This window comes from Artemia sp. Qi Xiang Cuo, chromosome 6, assembly GCF_049724085.1.
Source record: "Artemia sp. Qi Xiang Cuo chromosome 6, ASM4972408v1, whole genome shotgun sequence".
NCBI lineage: Eukaryota > Metazoa > Arthropoda > Branchiopoda > Anostraca > Artemiidae > Artemia > Artemia sp. Qi Xiang Cuo.
In genome coordinates this window covers 49,599,297-49,622,776 of record NC_142799.1, presented here as the reverse complement: position 1 = coordinate 49,622,776, position 23,480 = coordinate 49,599,297, and the positions used below count along the sequence as shown (strand labels likewise).

At 33.9% G+C, this 23,480-nt stretch overlaps 1 protein-coding gene across 3 annotated transcripts in view; it reads right to left on the bottom strand.

The window, feature by feature from the left end:
- LOC148951325 (putative E3 ubiquitin-protein ligase HERC4) overlaps nucleotides 1–23,480 on the bottom strand; it is a 50,066-nt gene that overhangs the window by 1,824 nt on the left and 24,762 nt on the right. For all 3 annotated transcript variants that reach the window (XM_089090235.1, XM_089090236.1, XM_089090237.1), the window contains 5 exons: nucleotides 19,480–19,627; nucleotides 16,794–16,904; nucleotides 11,924–12,046; nucleotides 4,190–4,303; nucleotides 345–506 (listed from right to left, as the gene is read on the bottom strand). In XM_089090235.1, coding sequence (XP_088946361.1) covers nucleotides 345–506; nucleotides 4,190–4,303; nucleotides 11,924–12,046; nucleotides 16,794–16,904; nucleotides 19,480–19,609 — 640 coding nt within the window. In that variant the 5' untranslated portion in view covers nucleotides 19,610–19,627. The remainder of the gene's footprint in view (nucleotides 1–344; nucleotides 507–4,189; nucleotides 4,304–11,923; nucleotides 12,047–16,793; nucleotides 16,905–19,479; nucleotides 19,628–23,480) is intronic.

Below are 23,480 nucleotides of genomic sequence, written 5' to 3'. Positions count from 1 at the left end.
TTATTAAGTTTTAGCTACATACTGAGTTACTTTGTTTTGTGGATTACTCCATATACGTGGATTGGGTAAAAGTTTGATGAAGGTCCCTTCTTCGTTTATACGCCCGTAATAACCGGATAAAAAATTTGAGTTTAATATCCTTTATAATAGTATATTGATCACTGGGCCAGATTCTTCCGCAATATTCTAATGTTATTCTTGTCTTTGTATAGGCCTATTTTTTAGCTAGCCTCTCCATAGGTCAAATTGGATACATATGAATATGAAATAGTAACTCCAATTTCTAATTATGCAGGGATTCCAAAAACGGTGAACACAAAATACCATTAACAAAAAGACCTTACCTGATTTAGATACAGCAAATGAGTGATATCCACCGCAAACTATATAAGAAATAGGCATTCCAACTAATGATTTGACTAGCATAGGACTATGTACAACCACATCTCTACAATCCAAGCCAAGCTGACCGTGCACATTGCTTCCCCATGAATAAATTTCTCCACCTAAAAACACAAAAGGGGGTGAATAATAACCAAGAAATACGTCATAATAAATGTATATATAGCTCATTTGGAGACTCGTTAAGGAGGAAACGTCGTCTATTTCCACTATAATGTAAAAATTATTTGGTGAAAAAAAAATATTGGCTTCCGTTGTAATTGCAAATTAAGCGATTAACGTAATGGGTTAAATCCCACTTCGGTGTAAAGTTAGTTAATTTGGCCCAAGACTATAATCCTTATTTAAAAATATATATATTTGAGTGTCACATTGAACTGCTACCTGTGAATGTCTTGCCATTCTCGTCACGTTAACTGAGGGAAAAAGGCAACAAACTAGTCACTACGATTTAAAATCCAGGCAATTGAAAAAATTAAACTAAAACTAACCTTCCACATTATACAAATAATAACAAATGCAATCTTAGACTACCGACAAGCCAAAATTCGGGGGCAGCCAGATTTTTCTCAAAAACGACATTGTTTAGTGTATGTCACAGTAATTAAATGATGTTTGTGTGCTCTTTTAGAAATTTTTAGCAAAACTCGGAGGTAATGATGTAATAATGTGAAGCACAAGCGAGATCTGCAGCTAGGAGACGTTGGAAAACCAGTATCCCAACTAATACATCGAGTTGTAAACGAAATCCGCCGTTAGAAGAGAAGCAAAAGTGAGAATCACAACAAGTTCCGGAAGAAAACAAATTGTATAAAATGCATGATTCTTTAATGCAATAGTAGGAAAGAGGAATTGAACTCACGCCAGAGTTTCATAGCTGTAATTGTTATTGCTTATTTGACAACTCCTGACTTAAAACAAAGAACATATTAACATTTCTGGGCACACAAACGATCTAAAAAGGTCACAACTTTAACGAAGAATTTGTATTTTTCCAAGGGTGGTTGTAATGAACCCATGGTGAAGCCATTACATAAAGGAGAAGTTCACATTGTCTCCGATTAGAAGAGAAGCGAAGACGTTGGCACTATCTGCGGTTAGAAGATAATTTCCCCAGGGGTGATCGTATCGACCCAGTGGTCCTAGAATATCGTGGGAGGGCTCATTGGAACGGAAATTAAAAGTTCTAGTGTCCTTTTTAAGTGACCAAAAAAAATAGAGGGAAACTAGGCCCCCTCTCACGCTCATTTTTTTGTTAAAATATATACAAATATTTTTGGAATTACCAGTTTTTTGCTCTTTACACAATATAATGTCTTTACATACTACTGTCTTCAAAAATATTTGATTCTTGATGCTAATCTAACAACGAAATGTATTAAGCTGAAACTTTTGTTTACTTTTTTAAGGTTTTTGCATTGCTGTAATCCCTTTTGAAAATACCAAATCATCATTTGTAATAATTGCAAACTTTTGTTTTTTGGGCCTTCCTACTGACATAGTATAGCTGGTTGCGTTCAAACCTGTAAGCTTAATCACGTAGCAAGTTGATTTTATCAAACAAAAAAGCAAACTAAGTTTTAAAATTTTCAGATATTTTTCTAATTTCAATTAAAATATTATAATTATTGTTTAGGTACATATTTTTGCAGTTTACAAAATATCTTTAGCCATTCTCAACTGAAATTAAAACAAAATTTCAACTTTTTTCCTGTCTTAAAAAGACCATGCTTACTTATAAAAAAAGAAAATCGGTGAGGATGTTTTTCTAACAACGATTTCTACTAAGCTTAAAAATTTTGGTTTTCTTTTTAAGGTTTTTGAAATGTTGCGATCCCTTGTTAAAATATACACAAATAATTTTACAATCACCAGTTTTTTGCTCTTTACGCAATTTAATGTCTTTTTCATACTACGGTCTATTCAAAGATAATTGATTATTACAGCAAGTCCGATTTCTAACAACGAACGTTATGTGCTAAGCTTGAAACTTTTGGCTTTCTTTTTAAGGTTCTTGAATTGTTGTAATCCCTGGTCACAATATATGCAAATTTTTCTGCAATTACCAGTTTCTTGGCTCTTTGAACTATTTAATATAAACTTCTCCGTACATAGAAATCTTCGATTTTTCCACACAAGTGTGACAAGTGTGACAACGTCATTGCAATACTTATGCATATAAAAATAACAACACTCACATAAACATAATTTTTTTTTCAAAATTAAGGCTCCTAACGAATTTTCTTAAACTTCTAATCAATCTAGATCGTTTTTTTTAGTCCAGAATATCCCGAGATAACAATTTTCCCGAAAAAAGATGGAGCCATTTCCGAGAAAAAATATATACATAAATACACATACAATTATTGCTCGCTAATAAAGATAACACTATATATATATATATATATATATATATATATATATATATATATATATATATATATATATATATATATATATATATATATATATATATATATATATATATATATATATATATATATATATATATATATATATATATATATATATATATATATATATATATATATATATATATATATATATATATATATATATATATATATATATATATGAAATTCTGCCGCTTGTATTTTCTTAGCCCAAACCAAAGACTTTTAAAGTTGGTTGCATTCAACTCCAGTTTATACTTAGCTGTCCAAATTTAAATACATGAGTCTTTTAATATTCAGTCGTCTATATTATCTTGTGAGTGAATAGTCAGTTCCATAATTTTAGAGTCAGCAGCATAAGGACTGAGGAAGGACTGAAATGCTAGGGACCGAAGACTGTCATTCCTATCCCTCAAGGCTCCTTGATAGTGGCAATAAGGAGACGGAGCTATGAGAGGGCGGAGCCAAATTGGCATATAGATCCAAAGCAAAGGCAAATGACTCCAAAATTCAACCCGAGTCTGATTAAACGTTTTCAACAACTTGATAAGCATGAAACACCAATAGTTACTAAAGCTATCTAAGGTATATGGAGCTTTCCCAATGGAAGAGATGATTTCAGTTTACCAAAAACGTGAGGTAGTTTTTGGAAACGATAGCATCTAATGGAAGAATGCAAAGCTAAGATTAGATACCAATGGAGGGCATTTCATAACCTAGATTTTAAGCTGCAGGAAATAGATTGGAAAGGAATTTTCCGACATATGGCAATATATATATATATATAGTAAGGATGAAGAAATCAAGCATTAGTCCCCAACCATTAGTTTCTATTTAGTGTGATGGCACCAGGCCTTCATGCCTAGCAATTTCCATAAAGAAACTCTTTTCCATTTTCAGCGAAAATATTAACTTCAGTTTCTTCCATTATCAAAACAGATACAGATTTTTCAACCTTACATTAGAAGTAAGTCATTTTAAACTTATTCATTAGGTATATGCCTATTCAAAAGTTATTTCATATCCAGTACTCGATTATTTTTTTTCTTTATGCAGAGGGGAGAAGTCCATCTCTTCCCTGAAGAAACGACAGCATATCGAGAAAGCCTATAATTTATTCAGGAATGCACTTTTCAAGAATTTAATTTGAGTGTTCAACCCAAGCAATGAGGCAAAATGTACATTCATTGGATAAATTCACTAAAATGGTTGCTCTACACCAAAATTTGTAATTTTTTGAAAAATATCTTCAACACTTACAAGGGTAGGAACGTCCAATCACATTATTTCATTTAGTTCAGTGAGTCGGCTAGCCTACCATCAACCATACCTTTACAGCTACTTGAAAAAAAGAAAAAAAAACTGTAACTTACTATTAGTGAGAGCCATGGAATGATAAAGGCCACAAGCTATTTGGATGACCTGTTTTGACGCTAAAGACTTGAGTAGTGTAGGCATTGTGACAGAGTTTTGTTCAATATTATGGCCTATAAAAATAAAATAATAAATTATGTTTCGTAATTAGAATTGCATAAGAAGTTTTTTTTTTATTAAACCAAAGAGAAAGAGGAGTTGCATCCCTATAGTTCTATTTGAATAATAATAATAAAAAAAATGCTTTAATTTTACAATTTGTGTCTAATACGTGTTTTAGTTGGCCAGTATTATTATTCTTTAAGCAGTTGTAAGAAAAGAAGCCGCGTAAACCCACCCTTTCATAACCTGATTGGTTCTCTTGTAATCATGCGCGAGACTATAAGCAAGAAAAAAGAAAAAGAAGCTTAGAAGTCACACGATGTTAACAACTAGCCCCCCAGTTTCTCTGTGGTGCAACCAAGAAATGGTTAAATAATCGTAAAAGCAGACTTTATCAGCTAGATATATTCACCTCTAAGACTTTTCCAAGTAAACACGGAAATTGGGCTTATGGGGAAACACGAAAAAAGCTATTTTTAACTAGGTAAACTACTTCTACTAGTAACAATGTATTATTTATTTTTTGGGGTTACACCAGGGCACTTCGTATCGAAGTAGTTAGCATAGAAACTTCGAAAAGGGCTCATTTGATTGGAAATTGATCCTTGGTGCCCTTTTTAATAGTCGAAACTGATTGGAGGGCAATTACCCCCCCCCCTCCCACGTCCACCATTTTCCTAAACAAATCCAATCAACATTTTGAGATAGCCATTTTATTCAACGTAGTTAAAAGGTCCGGAAATTAGATATTTTAGGGTGACAACTCCCCCATAACCCTCACGGCAATGGCTGTAAGTTATGCCGTGGGGGTATATAAGGTATTTATAGAAAGGCTGACCGTATAAACTTCGGAGGGGGCTCATTCGATTTGTAATCAGAAGTTCTAGTGCCTTTTTTAATATTCAGAGTGATTGGAGGGCAGTTACTCCCCACCCACGCGTCGTAATGTCCGAAATGCCTCCAAATGAAATTTTAAGATAGTAATTTTATTCAGAATAGTCCAAAGACCATATAACAAGGCTTTTGGGGTTGAAACAAAACCCCAGAGCCTGAGGGAAAGGGCTGTAAGTTATGTCCCAAAGGCATTTAAGGTTTTTATGGAAGGGATGGTTGTATAAACTTTAGAGGAGTCTCATTTGGTTGAAAAATTGGAAGTTATAGTTCCCTTTTAAGAATAAAAAGTGTTGGGAGGCACCTAGACCTCCCCCCCCCCGACTACCCTTCTTTTCACCAAACACATCTAACTGAAATTGTGAGACAACCATTTTGTTCAAGAAGAACATATAACAATGCCTCTAGGGTTGACACATCCCCCCAGAGCCCTGGGCAAGGGTTATAAGTTATGTAATATTTTATGGGGTACCCCATTTTGCAATGGCTACCCCATAAAAATACTTGATACCATTATAGAAAAAAGACGAACAAAGGCGGAAAAGAATGCATCAACTCTATAAACTCCAAAAGATATCGTCCTATTGGTCGATGAACAGTGAAACTTTTCACTATTCTACCCTACATTCCAGAATTGAGTGACAAGCTGAAAAGAATCCTTAAAAAACATAAACTTAATGTCACCTTTAAAAATTCAAATACTATACAGAGCTTTTTCAACAACGGCAAAGATAAAACCAGCCCCATTCTGGGTAGTGGTGTTTATAGAATTCCTTATTCTTGTGGCTGTTTTTTTGTTGGTAGAACCCAACAGCAATTGGGGGAGAGGTTATCTGAACATATGTCCTCAATCGACAAGGCCATGAGGCTACGCCAAAAGCCTGAGGCTTTTTATTCCGCCTTGGCTCAACATGTGCATGAGAGTCCACACCATTTCATTTTGTTTGACGAAACCTCCATTGCTGCCCCCGTTAAAGGTCTCACGCAAGTTTTCAGGGAGGCAGTTGAAATAAAAAAGCACATTCACCAAAAGGTAGCTCTCAATAGAGACACTGGAGAAACTTTTCTAAGTCCCGTTTATGATGAAATTATCAATTCTGATCGTTTTTACATACATCCACAGAATTACATTGTGCAATCAAATAAAATCTCTGGTAATAATCTAACTGGAAAGCGATTGGCCTTTAAGAGTGATTTATGTAAAATGAAATTGTGAAATGCCATTTAAACTTGTATTTTTTATTCAGTTACCCTTTCCAAGTTACTGAGAAAGGGTCGTCCAATTTTAGTTTTGTGTTTATATTTAAGGTTTGGTTTTTATATTTTTATCATTTTTATTCTGCACTGAGGACGGTCAAGCGGATGTCTTGACCGATATACTTGCATAATTTTTTCACTGGCTGTTAATTGTCCTCGTTTTCTTCCTTTCTTCGTGACTTTATGTTTTTTCATGATTAGCCAGTGTGGTTTCAGAAATTATATATCAGAATAACCACTTACATTATTAAGTTAGACCTTTCAGGGTAAGTTGGGGCGGATTTTGAATTAGCCAGAAGACACTATGTTTACTTTTAATGCTACTTCTACGGTTACTGTAACTACACTAAGGGTAATAAGTTGAAACTTTTACGGGGGAGGGGGGGGGTCAATTAAACGAAAAAGCTACATGCATGCCTGTATTAAAAGGGCATATAAACAATATCATAGGTAGCGCTGCTCAATCATAACTAATAATGTCATTGATATTTTAAAGGAGCTGATTTGATCGGAAATTTAAACTTCTAATGCCATTTTTAAGAGCCAAAAGTAATTGGAGGGCTATCAGCTTTCTAATCCAGTTTCCCAGAAAAAACTAGGTCAATAGAAATTAACAGAAATTGATTTTAAAAAAAATTCCACAAAAAAAAATTCAAGGAAAAGTAAAGAACTCCATTAAACCGAAAATGAACAAAAATAGAATCAAATAAAATACCAAGCATACAAATACAACAAATCAGTATCAATAAATAAATGGAACCCACAACGAACAGAAATTACAATAAATAACTGAGTTAAATTCAAAACGAGCAGAAAGTAACAAGACTAGGGCTGACAAACCCTATGCCTTCTCAAGGGCAGAACACAATTTGCACTTTACTGAAAACAATTTTAAATGTTTTTAGTTTGATAACTTTGATAAATAAAAAATTATCAAGATTTAAAAGAGTAAATTTTTTTTAGCGTATTTTGTTACAAAATCTACTACCCAATTGATCTGAAAATAGCAAGTTATATTCGTTTAGGCATGTTGTTAGTTAGATTGTCGGAAAAGCCCGATTTTTGGCAGACATAAAATTTTATTCGAGATAAGGGAGCACAACATTTCATTCGAGATGAAGGGGAGAGACATAATTAAATTGACACTGCGGGGGTGCCATCCCAAGTGAATTGTAACTATTTTTACTATTTTTATTCTCTCCCATTCTATTTTGCCTAGTAATTTTTCATTATTTTTCACTCATTCAAAGGATCAGGAACTTATTCGCTTTTATTGGTGTTTTTTTCTAGAATTAATAAAAAAAATATAAAAAGAAGTTTATCAAAGGAAAGGTTAGAGCTGCATGAGTAGAAATAAAGTAAAATAATAATCACACCTTTAAACGAGCCATTGACCCATTGAAAGGGAAATCCTTATCAATGGATAAATAAGACCCAAAACAAACAGAAATTACGATGAATAATCAAGTCAAACTTACAATGAACAGAAAACACCACAAACAGGAGAAGGGCTAACATCCCCAAATGATAATTCCTGTTCGTTTAAAGTTTGACTTGAATATCCATCGTGATTCCTGTTTGTTCTGTATCTCATTTGTTCATAGTGATTGACAGTGATTTCTGTTCGTTTTAAATTTGTGTTATTATTTTAATTAATTTCTGCTCGTCTCAGGTTTAATACAGTTCTTTTTCTTGAAAAACTTCTTTTCGTCTAAGCCTTATTTAAATTGTTATTTTTTTCGTTTTAATTAACACTGTTTTATTTTTTATTCGTTAACAAAAGGAATATCTAATTTTTTCGGTTTTACTGCATAGAAATTTAGGTTTTTTGGTTGCTATTTATATTTTGAACAAAATTTCGCATAAAAAAAATTTGCATAATTTTTTGGATTTCGTAATTGTATTATAGAACTTGGGATGGATGGGTAGGGGGAGTATTATTCAAATAGAAGGATTGAATTGCATAATTTTTAGTCTGGTGCAGGGCTGAGGTCATACTGAGTTCCACGATGTTATAGCTTTGAATATAGGCGAATACTGACCAACGATAATAAAAAACCACGCCAAGAATCAATGCGGTCAGGTTTGTTTCAGGGAGAGATTCGTTGTGTTCTAAATCTTGAATTCAGTTGTCTTTATGACTGCAATTGTTCAGCACGTCAGCGTAAAAAAAAATATTTTGCAAAAGAATCAATCCAACCACATTTTTCTTTTAACATTTGCTTAAGTTTTCCTTCGCCCTCCAAAGCAGAAACTTAAAATCTACTTAATCTCCCAGTCTAATACTCTCCAAAGTTTCAGGTAGGCTCCTTAAGCTGCTGATTTATGCACTTAATAAAATTCATATAATCGAATACTGCAGATAAGAGCCTATAAGAGCCTATATGTACAGTGTGATTTCTTATTTAGTTCAACACCCCCTGAAAATTTCAACCTAATACCCTTCACTATTCCTGAGATTTTGTAGATAGGCCATTTTGACAACCTGGTTACACAGAGTGTCTTTTCATTTAGTTCAGCATCCCCCTCAGTCTGTCCTCAAAGTTTCAACTTAATGCCCATAGCTGTTCCTGAGATATAGCAGATACACCATTTTGATAACCTTGGGGCAGAGTGTATCATGGGTATAGTCCAAAATCCACAACAAAATTATCTGAAAACTTCAATTAAATATCCTTCGTCATTCCAGGTGCGTTGCAGATACACCCTTTTGACATTCTGGATGCAAGTAGTGTCTTTTTATCAGCATGTCCTTCAACTTTTCCGAAAATTTCAATTCGATACCATTAGCTGTTCTTAAGATATTGCAAAGATGCCCTTCTGACAACCATCATGCACGTAGCGTCTTTTGATTTATTTGACAACTCAACTTGCCTCAAAATTCTTAAGTTTATACCATTAGCCGTTTCTGAAATATTACACCTACATCCTTTTGAAAACCTCAGCACGTCCTGAAAGTTCCAGCTTAATGCCCGAAGCTTTTCCTGAAAAAAAGCAGATACGCTCTTTCTGAGATTCAAACATCCACCTCAACATTCCCTGTAAATTTCAAATTAATACACTTAGAAGGCATTGCAGATACTCCCGTTTAACAACCAGGATGGACAGAGTATCCTTAGAATTAATTCTACATTCCCATCAACGCGACTTGAAAATTCAGCTTACTACTATTAGTTGGTCCTGAGATAATGCAAATATGCCTTTCTGAAAACCTATCACGTTGTCTTTTGATTTAGATCAAAATCCCATCAACATTTCATGAAGGCTTCAATTTCATATTCGTAGCTATTTCGGAGACACAGGATCAAGCATGCCCCCTTCTTCCAATAATAAAACCGATATGTAAACAATGGGCATCTTGGATAGGTTACAATTCTTGCCCCAGGGGCTTTGGGGGCCACCTCATCCATAGAAACATAGTTTTTGGTTCGGTAGCCTATTTCCAATAAAATGGCTATCTCAAAATCTTGATTGGGCTAAGGGGAAGAGGAAGACATCTAAGAAAGGCTTGGGAGGGGGGCTTGTTGCCCTCTAATCACACTTTACTCTCTAAAAAGGCAATGATACTTTTAATACCAATCCAATACCCGCAACGTTTCTACGACGCTCCTTCTGTACAAAGTGCCCTAGAAAAAAAAAGAATACAGTGAAGCCATATTGCTCTTTATTTAGGCAGCGGAATTGTACTGCCTATGATGAAGAATAATGCTGAAAATAAAATGGCACATAAACGTTAGAATTGAATTAGTGATGATGTTTTAGTCTTGGAGAGGCAGTGCATGAAAACAGGCATATATTGCAATAGAAGATAATATACGCTTTGTTATCATTGACCTCTACATTCTTACTACTGTACCATAGCTTTATCACTTGATCCACGACGAGTTAGGGCACCATACAATACCACCAATTTCCAACTTGATCTAAGTAATCTCGATCTCTACCATAGAGCTAGTCTGTCACCAACAGAACATGACGCAGATGCTGGGATCCGTACATATGTTTGTTCCCCAGAAGATGGCAATGTTATTTTCCCGTATAGGCATAACCATCTTCGGGATGCACGTGTACCTCCCTTATCCTGAGGGAAAACGTCTCCGGCTTGTTCTAAAAGCCTATATAATCAAAAACTACAGCCTTTCTACCAGTTTAAAGAAGAAATGAGGCAAGTTTACAGTTTTATCGCTCTTTCAGTGATTTTTGTCTACATGCTGGTGATTTTACTTTAGACCCAGTGAAACCTTTCTATATAGATCCGTGCAACGAGTAACACAGACACGGAAATCGCAAAACTCTCGCAGCACAAATAATGAACTTAAAGATTTGTTATTTGGTGAAAATTAGATGACCCGAACTTTTCAATACAAAATAGGCATGTGGTATATTTTTTTAAACTTTACTCAAAAAAGAATTTCTAGTTCCTGTCGACACGTGGCCTTTCCAGTACCGCTCTCCACTACCAAGTTTTTAGCAAAAATGTAAACAGGGTTTTTTCACTAATCGGTTTGAAACAATGGGTCAAATACTTATGGGCTAATAAGACACAAGAACGACGATTTTCATAGGCGGATTTCACTTTATTTCAAAAGCCTCAGATCCACCATGAACTTAAGCGTCTAGTTTTTTGGGGCGAGGGAGACTGATTTTCAGAGGAGAACACATTCAGCCTCTGAAAATACACCCTTTCAAATCAGCCTCATACACATTCAGCATAAAAGTGCCCAGATTGGCTGGAAATTCTACAACCAGGTGTCTACAGTCAAGGAGACTTCGCTTAAAAAAAATTTAATCGTGGAATCTTTAGGGTTGATGTGCAAAAAGACTTCAAAGTTTCTTATCATAGGTTGTCACTCGCTAACAGAGCGGCTTAAATAATACTGCAACGCAATAACATAGTCTTATTGTTGTTAACGTTTTTCACTACTATTATTTGAGGGATAAACGCCGCAGTGATGGACACAAGATTAGAATTTTCATCAGCAGAAACAGATAATAAGCGTAATGTATTGGAGCTAAGCAACGCAACCTTAAGTGTGGACTATTTACTATCTTTTGGCGCAATATAACATGGCAGTATTTGTATACATGTTGCATTTTCAAAAGCAACAACAGTGAATGTAATCCAGGAAAATTAAAACAAAGTTTTAAACGAGACAACTTAAATTTCTATTTCAAGACCATCTTTAATGAGCGGCTCATCTCTTTTTAGAGAGAAAGATTCTTTTTTAGAGAGAAAGACACACCACTTTAAAGTTTTGAAGGGTAGACAACTAAAGGGTTTAATCAATGGTGGAGAAACAAGACTAAGGTGTTGCCCCGCAAACCATTTGCTCACAGGTTTTTTCGCACCCAGGTGTAAATGTGATTTGATTTACTTTACGGCTCAATCAAGTTCCTCAACAGAACATAATTACAAGGGTTGAAATCAAAAGAAGTGAGTTAGAATACAACTTATAACCGCAAAAAGCGTGCTTGCAACTTACCTAGTTGTCCGGAATCATTCCATCCCCAGCTAAAAATTTGTCCACACTGATTGAGAGCTAAAGAATGAGCGAAACCAGCTGCAGCTTTGACAATCTTTTGGTAGTGCAAGTTGTCAACAGGCTCTGCAATAAAAACTACCTTCTTATGAAAAAGAAACACCAAAGAAAAAGAGTATTGGGTAGAAACTTGTGATATTTTTCTAACTGGAAGATAAACCTTGTAGCAATCGATTAAAATAAACATTAGCGAGAAATCAACATAGGCCAATAGCATCATTAATTAGGGAAAGGTCTTATTTCAAGAATATCCCTATTACAAAAAAAAATCAAATGTTATCAAGCAACTGAAACAAAAACAAATTGCAGTTACTAGTTTACAAGCATTTTTTCCTTATTTCTGGGTCAATCGTTGTCATATAAAAGATATTTGAGTCTATATTTGGGGAAAAAAGTTTTTTTTGCAAAAGAGTGCAATAATTGATTGCTTACGAGCCTAATTTGATTCGGTGGTAATACAACCTTTTTGTTTTAACAGATTTAAAATAAAGATTATAAAGCACATATTTGCAAAAAACATGCAAATTTGATATTCTTCCTGTAAAATTAGAATACATCAAAGTTCAAACTGTGTCTTGGAGTACGTCAACACAAAATACTTCAGCTCGTATTTTACATTTTATTTTCTGATGCAAAACGGGGCTTCAGGGCATAATTGATGTTAAATGATTCGAGCGAAACAGGCGATTCAGCGACAAACCAACAGTTGTAAATTCCACCGAAAAGAAAATATAATAGTATCCGAAAATAAAATATAATGGTAAGAAAACATTAGAATAGTTTATTACAGTTCTATCCTTTCACCCGGCCACAAATGTGATATTCCTTAGAACTTATCTTAGAGAACAATCTGAACTTGCATAAAAGTGTAGGAAAATATTCATGATTTCTCATGTTTTCAACGAATTTTGCAATACAAAAGCAAATGCAGAGCAAATTTTAAAAAAAATTTTCCAGATCGATAAACCTGAATCACAGCTACTGAATGATAGGAATAAAGTTGAATCATTGAAACCATTGAAACGTTGGTTGAAACATTGAAACCGAAAGGCTGGAGAAAAATAACAAACAAAAGCTTGTACTATGAGAAAAAAGCCTTAGCATTTAATCATTTAGAACCATCCCCTAAATGATCCCTAATTGAGCTCGAGCAAAAGAAAAACGAGTTAAAAAAAACATACAGCATTAGACGAGGCAGTCATAGTAGCAGCGGCGGAAAACTAAGCAGACTAGTAGCAGTTGCGGTAGGAGTGGATGTACCAAAAAAAAATCGAAGTCGTTAAACAAACGAGTTTGTACTTTCTTTTCTTTTCTCGTTTTTGTTTACACTCGGTTTACTGAAGTTGCTCTAATTATTATAATTTCTTCTTTTTTTCTACTGGAGCAGAGTTAATCTTATTAGAAGGTAAGATCCTAATGACACAAATTAACGAATTTTATACTCCTATTTAAATAGCATATGGGCACAATAAATTGCAACCATATGCTATGCTCTCTTCTTCTGTCCTTTTAAATTAGCCTGAAATAGTCTTGTTTAATAAAAATCACACGTTCAGCTGAACAACACGATCTGCGATGTGTTACAGGTCGTATATAGGGTTTCAATAGAAGATGGCTGCTTATTAAGGAGGATTATACTCCCTTTTCCGCCTCTGCAAAATTATGTAGCGTCCCCAATTTCGTGTTTATCACATCAGATGATTTTGTCCATTGATGGAAATTATTTCTATCGACCATAAATATGAATTGATTTTACCATAAGTTATTGTGATGAACGAGGTTTATTCTTTTCTTCCACATAATTTGTTTACGTATTTGAAAACAACTCGTACAAAACAAAAAAACAGAGCACAGACAAAAGAAAGAAAAATAAAATTATTCGTAAGGGTGGTGCTTACGTAAGGGTGGTAATTCGATGCAACGAATACAATTATACAACAGACAATTATATTCAAGAATTATGTTAAATTAAACATAAAGAAACTAATTTTTAATCTAACAGAATGGGTTTTATATAGGAGGGAAGACTACCGTTAATCTCAATTTCACTACTGCTTTGCTTTAAAACCCGGATTATTTAAATTCCATGCTCGAAGAATAAATCCTCTAGCGTCAGAATAATACAAAGAGTCTAACTTTTTTTAGCCAAAATGGTTCGGATATGAGAGACTCATTCAGCTGTATTTATTTTAAACCATAAAAATTTGCAGTCCAAATGTTTTGAAAAGCAATCAGCAAATAACAAATTTAGAACTATCAGGCTATGATTGTTGCATTCTAACATGCTTTCAGGAAAGCACCAGTCAAACTTAAGTGTAAAGAGCAGAGAGAGAACAATATCAGCTACTTTTAAGTTTTTGTGTTACTTTTTACTTTCACTTGAAAATAAACCCTTGTTTTCATAATCTGATTTCTGTTCACTGTTGATCTATCTAAATCACTCAGTTTAACTTCTTATTTCATTCTTGTATTGCTTAATTTCATTTGAGCTAAAAAGTTTTATTTTAGTTTATTTGTTTTTCTGTTAAGTTTTGGGTACCTTTAAACTAGATCTTTTTATATGTTTATGATCAGGAAACGGAAAGTGAGCAGAGGTTTTCTTAAAAAGAGTATTTGTTAAAATGGGAAGGCAAATAAAGCTTCTGAAACTAATAGCAGGGGATGGCTAAGTCCCATGGGAAGACCTATAAGAGAATTGAATAGAGTAACCCACCTACATCTGCAGAAGAAAAATGTCAGTGAAATTTTAGCCTAAGAACTATGATGCCATGCTATTAAATGTACAGCAAGCGTCTTCGAAAAAAGAATTAAATAAAAAAAACAAGCTTTTTTAACTGAAAGTAAGTAAAAACATAAAACTTAAAACTAACTAAAATTATTCCGTATATGAAAGGCATTGTCCCCTCCTCAACGCCTCGCTCTTTACGCTAAAGTTTTTTATTATTTTAAAAAATAGAGTTGTGAGAGAGTCAAACTTTAGCGTAAAGAGCAAGGCGTTGAGGAGGGGACAGCCCATTTCATATACAGAATAATTTATGTTCGTTTTAAGTTTTAATGTTGCTCCTTACTTTTAGTTAAAAAACTTGTTTTTATTTTATTTAATTTTTGAACGTTTTTGAATTAATGAATGTTTTCATTTTGGCTCACAATATATGAATAATTAAAAAAAAAATTGCACATTAATTTTATTTTTATTTGGTTAAATGGCTTTCTCGTAAGTTGTTTAATTTTATTTACGAATGTTTTTATTAGTAATAAATAAACGTAACTTACGAATTAACTTACGTAACAAACTTCTATATCCAGATATTTTTAACACGTATATTAGGGGGTTCGCCCCCTAGTCAGTACCTCGCTCTTTACGCTAAAGTTCGAATTTTGTTCCAATTCTTAAAAATGACCCTTAATCACAAAGACCGTTAATTAGAATAAATAGCTCTTATGAAATTACAAAAAGAATCTTTGGCTTAAGGAGCGCGGTATTGACTAGAGGGGGAACCCATTCATATACTTAATAATTTTTGTTCGTTTTAAGTTTTGATGTTGCTCCTTACTTTCAGTTGAAAAACTTGTTTATTTTTTTATTTAATTTCTGATCGTTTCATAATGCTGGGAAATCCGGTGCCCCTTCATAGCAATTTCCCTTCCCCCATGAAAACTTACTCCATGGAAAGATCCTCCCACATAACCCCCGACCACCCCCCCCCCCAACCAGAAAAAATTCCCCTTGAAAACGTCTGTATACTTCCCAATAAACAATACTATATGTAAACATTGGGTAAAGTTCATAACTTTCAGCCCTCCCCCCGGGGACTTTGGGGTGTTAAGTCATCCTAAAAGAAATATTTATGATATTTTCGACCATGCTGAACAAAATGCCTATCTCAAAATTTTGATCGGGTGGCTTTGGGAAGAAATGATCGTGGGAGGGACCCTAGTTGCCCTCCATTTTTTGGTCACTTAATAAGGGCACTAGAACTTTTAATTTCCGTTCGAATAAGCCCTCCCACGATATTCTAGGACCACTGGGTCAATACAATCACTCCTAGGAAAAAAAACAACAGATAAACACGCATCCGTGATCTTTTTTCTGGCTAAAAATCAACATTTTTGCAGACAGGAGCTTGAAACCTCAACAGTAGGGTTCTCTGATACGCTAAATCTGATGGTGTTATTTTCATTAAGGTTCTAAAGCTTTTAGGGGGTCTTTCCCCCATTTTTCGAAAATCAGCCAAATATTGTCAGGCGCGTAACTTTTGATGTTATTAAAACCTTTTCAGTATTAAAACCTGATTCTTTTGATGTATCTATTGGTATCAAAATCCCTTTTTTTAGAGTTTCGGTTACTATTGAGCCGGGTCACCCCTTACTTACAGTTTGTTACCACGAACTGTTTGATAATCTCAAACGTGAGTTCGCTTCGCGTTTCCAAAAACAGAACGACATAAACTCGGCGCTAGTTATGTTTCTTTTAATCACAGGGAATATGCGTCAAAACTTAAGCTGAGTATTGGTAAGTCCACAACAGGGTTTAATGCAGAATGTAATTCTAAAAAAAAAAAAAAAAAAAAAAAAAAAAAAAAAAAAGCAGAGACAAGAAAAATATGCAACAAAATGTTTTTTTTTGTTATTCCTGTCTCTGACACGCTTTTCGTGTACCATTCTAACACTTTGTCTTGTTTTTCCTATTGCTCAAAAGCCTTTGGGGCAGTTTCTTGTCTTAGCAGCAAGTCTTTACAAATTTTAGTTTAAATAAATTAAACATAGATCAAAACTTGGAGTACTCCAAGGTAAACTAGCCAAGTTACATCACCTGGTCTTTTTCTCGCCTTGTTATGACCAAGCTGACCATAATCATTAGACCCACATGACCAGATCTGACCATCCAATAATACCATAAGTGTGTGATTCTCGCCACAGACGACTAAAACAAAATTAAGTCTTTAGAGTACTTTGCCAAGTGCAAGTACATAATTAACGTTTTCTACTCAGTATTTGAACCCTTACAGATTCTAAAGAAAAGAATCCAAAAAATTACTCCACACGGAGTATGCTGTAAGTGCATCCTTTTTTAAATAGTAAATTACCAGATTCTTCCCAGAATTTTATTAATTTATTCATATTTTACCGCCATCATCCTACTTTTATTTATAATAATGAACATTTCATAGATGGTTTCAGTCCAACTACAAGATCAGGCTTCTCAATTTGATATATTTTACCAACACCTGGAATTCAGTTGAATAAGACCTTAAATTTCCAAAAAATTTTCATTTTTCTAAACACAATTTTGAAAAAATTATGTTACGTGGAATTTTCTCTCTTTGTTTTCTATTGGTGTGTATGGGTGATTTTGCTTGTATGCTGTAGTCTATTTGTTGATAGCTGTGCATAAAGTTCGTCATAAATAAGTATGTCTTGGTCTTAGGTTAATGGAAAATTCTCAAGTTGATTGTTCAATAGAACTTACCCTAGGCCCATACACAAGAGTAACTACGGTAGGCAACATTACTATATGGTCCAAATTAGCAATGTCATTTGTAGTTATGTTCATACATGATTTTACATCATTAAAAATTATGTACTTACAGTGTTTTAATCAACACCTGGATCTTCCATGACTCCTGTTATTGCTTGAAAAAAAATCCTGTCCTGGGAGATTCCCAGAGTTACTCCAGATTAGCTTTAGCCAATTTCTTTTTTTTAGTACAACTTTCTGTGTATGGTAACTGAAATAACCGAACTTGGAAAATAAATTGCAGTACCATACAAATACTGTTTCTGCACGAACATCTTTGCGAACCCAAGCAAGGTTACCACCAAAGCCTAGGTTTCTTTTCCCTCTTTTTGCACATAAGAAGGGTGAGTCAGGGGATTTGGGAGAGGGGCGATTTATAACGCTAAATAGTATTTTTTTTTCTGCTTCTAATGTGCCAAAGACGCCTTTCAAACCAGTTCCAGAGAGCGTCCCCCCAGTGTACAATAGAGTAAGTTCATCATTTGTTAGTCAAATCTATATTTTAATCTGTTATTCGATTTGGATTGAATTTAAATTTCTATTATATTTCGTAATCTCCTCTATTTCTTTGCAACTGTGTTCCCTGTAGCCTCGACTCTATAAATAAAAATTCCTACCGCACAGGAACAGTTTTGACAAATTACGAAAATAACAAAAAAAAAAATAATCAATAAGGTAGAGAATTACAGTAAACCCATCTATAAAAAAAAGACAATTATTAGGACATATAATTGAAAATGATTGAAGCTCATCGTTCAAGGAATAAATCACATCAATATTATTTTTCATTGCCCAAAAAGAATTTGGTAAATGATTCGGTAAAAGCAAAGACTTATAGGAAAGATCAATTGTTCAAAAAGTGAGCTCTGGCCCAACAAACAGACATGCTTGTACAGCCTTCCCAAACGCCTGAGCCTAGGGGCGACAAAAACTAAGGCTAGTGTTAATGATACTAATAACATTTTCATATTTCCACTTCCATCAGTAAATAATGCCAAATAATTAGGCAGAAGGTCATTTCGTGGGAGAGGCGGAAATATGTAAAAGTGACAAAAAAAGATTAATTACACGAAAACATAAGGAATTACAGAAATGAGGCAAAAATCTTGTGATTTTAGGGGGAAGGGAAGAGATAGAGCCCAGAGGCTCAATATCTCTCATGCTGCACCTGAGTAAGGTGAATAGTAAAAAGAATTGACAAAAGTTATTTCATTATATAGTCTAGATTGACAAATAAATGATAATTCGACATTAGTAGACATTAAGGTTACAATGACTGACAAGGAAGACAAACAAATCAAAAGATTAAGTACCTATGTTTTCTTAACTTAGCTTAACCTCCAGAGCGCTAGAAAAATTAGATAAGAAATGTAAATTTAATAATAGAAATGCATTAATTTAGTTATGAGCATAAAAACATCATATGAAGACTGCTTAAAATTCTAAAGTTGCAAACTCTCCCATACAGGAAGAAAAATGGGATATGAGCATAACACTAGACCTAAGGAACGTGCTGTCTGAGACAACCATCCAGTGACTCGAGGCAGTTGTTGACCAGGATTGGGAAGAAGCTGAGTAGATGTTGAACTGGAATACCATCCAAACATAATGAAGTACAAGCAACAGTTCATATAGAGATAAATCCTTTGAATAGACAGTGAAGAACAATGACAAAAAGGTCTGAATTATTCAATCACATATACAGCCACGCTCATCAGCACATTTGTACGTCATGGAAAGGTCTTCAAAAATACCTAAAACATAATGAAGCCACTTCAGGAGCAATACGTCTTTAGGAGGCCATTCCACCTTATCTTGGTGGCAATTCAAATTAAGGCAGCACAAAAGGAATCCATGGCCACGATCAATGAAAAGATATGACTAAAGTTAGTGACGCTTAAAAAGTAACATGACATTATAGCACTTATGCGGGTGGAAAATTACCCCATTTCCCTCCCAAACGTGGAGCTATGGTCCTTACCATCTTTTACTTCCCATACTTGATCAAACTTCAGTTCGTGGGGCTGAAATCGACGATCAAACTTCAGACGTTCATCTTCAATGCCACCAAGTCCCAGCTCACCATTTACCGTATTACCCCAACAAAGCATTGTAGTCAACAATCATGTCTGAAATAAAAAAAAAGTGAAGGGCTAAGATAAGGCAAAAATGGCATCTGTCTTGAAAAATCTTTACTGTTTGTTCTTCTATATGCCAATAATATCCTACTTCATACTGAATGCTTCAATAATTTGAACATAAACTGAATTTAGTTTAGTTTGAATACTGTAATTTGTACAATTTGAGTTCATTGATATTCTGAAATTATAGCTAATGATTTTTTTTTCTTTCTTTCTTCCAATAAAAAAAATAAATACAAAATGACGAATCTGAGCCCCGATGTAAAAGCGGCAATTTTAGAACAATATTTACTTTTTCATGGTATCTTAGAGCCTAGATGAGTACTTTTTCTTAGAGCAAAGGCCGAACAGTGAAACTTGGAAAATATGATTTAACAATGGCAAAAGAGTGAAAGTACAATGATGATTTTAGAATCCTATTGTGCGTAAGAGTCTGTCAAACTTATGCATCTATTCTAAATCCTCATCTTTTCAATGAGTTTTGTCAATACTGTAGTCATTGTTAGCAATATTCATAAGAATGTACAAACACTGAAAATATCAGGAAATTTGATTTGCTAGTGAAATGCTGCAAAGGAATCAAATTTCATATTTCACTATAATTTCCAAATGAAAAACAACTGCAAAGCCAGGACCTTGTGAAGACTTATTTTTATTCTATAAACCAGAAAAATTTTTGGAAATTGCACTCAAGATGAAATAGTTTCATATGACATCCACGGGATGACTTTTTTCTGACCAAAAGAAAACTTTTCACAAGCCTGGAAATGTGAAGTTCATTTACCCTCCTTCCTCCAACCATCCCCAGTTTTCCAAAAACTTCAAAAAGCACCTTCTCCGTCACATTTTTTAAATACATCAATGTTTTTCCGTGTGCTTATATATTATTGGTTAACACCCATACCGTTTTTTTGCAAAATAAATCAAATTATTCTTTAAGCAACTGTCAGAAATAGAAGCAAAATTGCCCTGGCTTAAAAATTTGATTAATTCTCATTTGGTCCTGAGTAAAATTTTGAGCCAGAAAAAAAAAATGAAAAGTTAAAAACTTCCTGATTAGTTCTCTTTTGTGAAATTTTAAGACAGTAAAAAGATTTTTTTTTTAGTTACAGAATTTTTTCCAAGTAGTACCTTAATGTTCTCATGGTTGAAGACTCACTAATACACAATTTTTTATTTGGAAATTAGACATAGGCATATGCCTGAGAAATTAATTTATTACAGATAGACAGTCGGGTATATTTTTTTACAAATTCTGGTTATTTTTGTCTACTCCTTTGGGAACGCTTGATTTAATCAAGTGAAACAACACAATATCCCACAGGAAACAAAATTTCTCAGGGATCAGTTTGTACAATTTCTCAAATTCTAAAAATGGTTCAAGTCGTTACTTTTTTGAGCAATTGTATATTATGATCCCCACATCAGAAGAGACTTCATAAACACCTATAATTCATTCACGTGTTATTTTGGTCTCATCACATAGAATGGATGATTGTAGAAAAATAGATAATTTGATTACAAATTCTAACACAAATCGGCATTTTTAAGTGCCAAAATCAATTAGAGGTCATCTAGCCATGCTTCCAAAACTCTTTGCATCCCAAGCAGCTTTGAAGCCCCATAAGTTGTTTGAATAAAATTTCATACAAGCTACTCATTTTAACATACATAATATTAAAACCTTAACTGTTAGATTTGTATCATCTTATTGTTATTCACAAAAAAAATTTGTGTTCTTCTTATTGTCTCAAAACCAGTATATCATAGGGCAGAAATCAGATAAGAAACAAATATATCCTCTCCATTCAATATTCTTTCATAATATATAGTAAAATTCTAGCACAAACATACAATAAAATAAGGAGCAAAAAATAAAGAATTTAGTGGCAGCCTAGGCCTACAGCTTTTAATTTTTTAGAACGTTTTCTTCAAAAATAAACAACCAATACAGATTTACCTAGGAAAGTCTTTTGTGGGAAAGTACTCCATCAGGGTAGTTGATTTGGGACCAGTTTTATTTGTAAATTTATGCATGATTTGTCATAAGTAATCTAACACCTCACTGAAAAAGTGCAAAGAGATGCATAAATGTGTTCCTTAATTGAAATATTTACCTTATGAGTATAGGCAAAGCTGTTTCAACCTACCATCTCTCAATTCAGGATAGATTAGATTTGGTTTCTGTTTATTCTTTTTACTGTTATTAATAAGCAGTTCTTTAATAAAGGAAGATTTTGATATTCATCCAAGAGACTATAAGAAAAAAAAAATACCCATCAAAATCTCGAATTTTTAACTAAAATGTAAGTAAAAAAGGAGATCAAATACATATTGAGAAGCTTCTAAAGCATGTACAAACCAAATTAGATAGAATAAAATAGATTGAACAAAAGGATGAAGCTTGTGTTGGTCGTAGGAATTATAGAGTTCTCAAGTTAAAGTTTTTAATATATGTTTCTTTATTCATTATGTTGCTTATATTATATTTAGTTTGTAGGTACCTGGGTCACAATAGATGCTTACTGGTTGATGTTTATCTTTTCTGATGCTTGCTGGTTTAATGCTTACCACTTAATGCTTGATAGAAAACTCTTGTAGCAAAAAATCTGTTAGATGCGCACATTTCTAATGAATCGCTGGCTATTGGTGAATACAACGCACGCCGCGCATTTTACTCGGGCATACATGCGCAGATGATGCTAGAATGACGAAAAAATGGTGTCGACCCAGCTATTGTTTGACCTCTTTATGATCTGTATCGCCAACTAAATGTGTGTTTACGCATCCCTTATGCAGAACCCACTAGGAAAACCCCTGTAAAAAAGCTATAAAACAGGGTGCGATTTCTTCACCTGTTGTTTATTAATAGTATTTCCGAGGCGCAGTCCCAAATCCCTACAAGCTGTATTCTAAGAGGAATAGATGTGGCCATAGTTGTATTTGCAGATGCTATCTTGAATTTTTCTCGGCAAATAACATCCCTAGAAAGTAATTTTAATATCCTGTCATCTCAGTATGGTGATATTGGCCTTAGTTTTAATGTGTTAAAATCGGTTTAATTGGAATAAATCTGTTCTACCTCTCCTTCAACTAGGATCCCAGTCTATCGAGCCCGTGGAGTCACTAGTATACCTGGAACTGCCCATCGGTGACACATTGTCATCTACCCGTTCGCTAATCATCACACATATAGAGCGAAAAATTAGAACTGCGTATGGGGCCAAAATTTCTTCGAAGAGAAACCTTAATAGGTTTTCACTGGATTTACAGGTAGTTTCTCAATAGCAAGAGATTTTGACGATTATTATTTGTGATAATATTTCACACGGAAAAAGAGTTAAAAAGTTTTTTTTTTAATTGTAGTTTTACTGATTTGATGCTAGATTTTTCCGTCATCTAAGGAGCTGCCGCTTGACCTCATGCTATGTTCATATTTTTAAGCATTTGGCTTGGTTGATCACAATACCCTAATTCATTTATCACTGAATAAATTTGAAGTACACAATCTCTTTGTAATTTTTTTTCGTGTTTTCTTTCAAATAGATCCCAAGCTGTAAAATAAAAAATATACTTGCTGAACTCTCCCTAATTAGTGCGAAATTCCTATACCACCCAAAATACGAACAAAACATATTAAACTCATTGGTGTCACAAACTTCTAATAATCTTAAGTAGGAAATGCATATTTCAAGATTTCTAGACTTTCCAGACAAAGGATAGTCAAAACTAAAATTGTTTTAAGTTGATTAAACTGGTAGATTAACTTTGAAATGGCCAAATGTTGACAACACTTTAACTGTGAACAACAAAGAAATCTTTGCTGGACCATTAAAGCTAA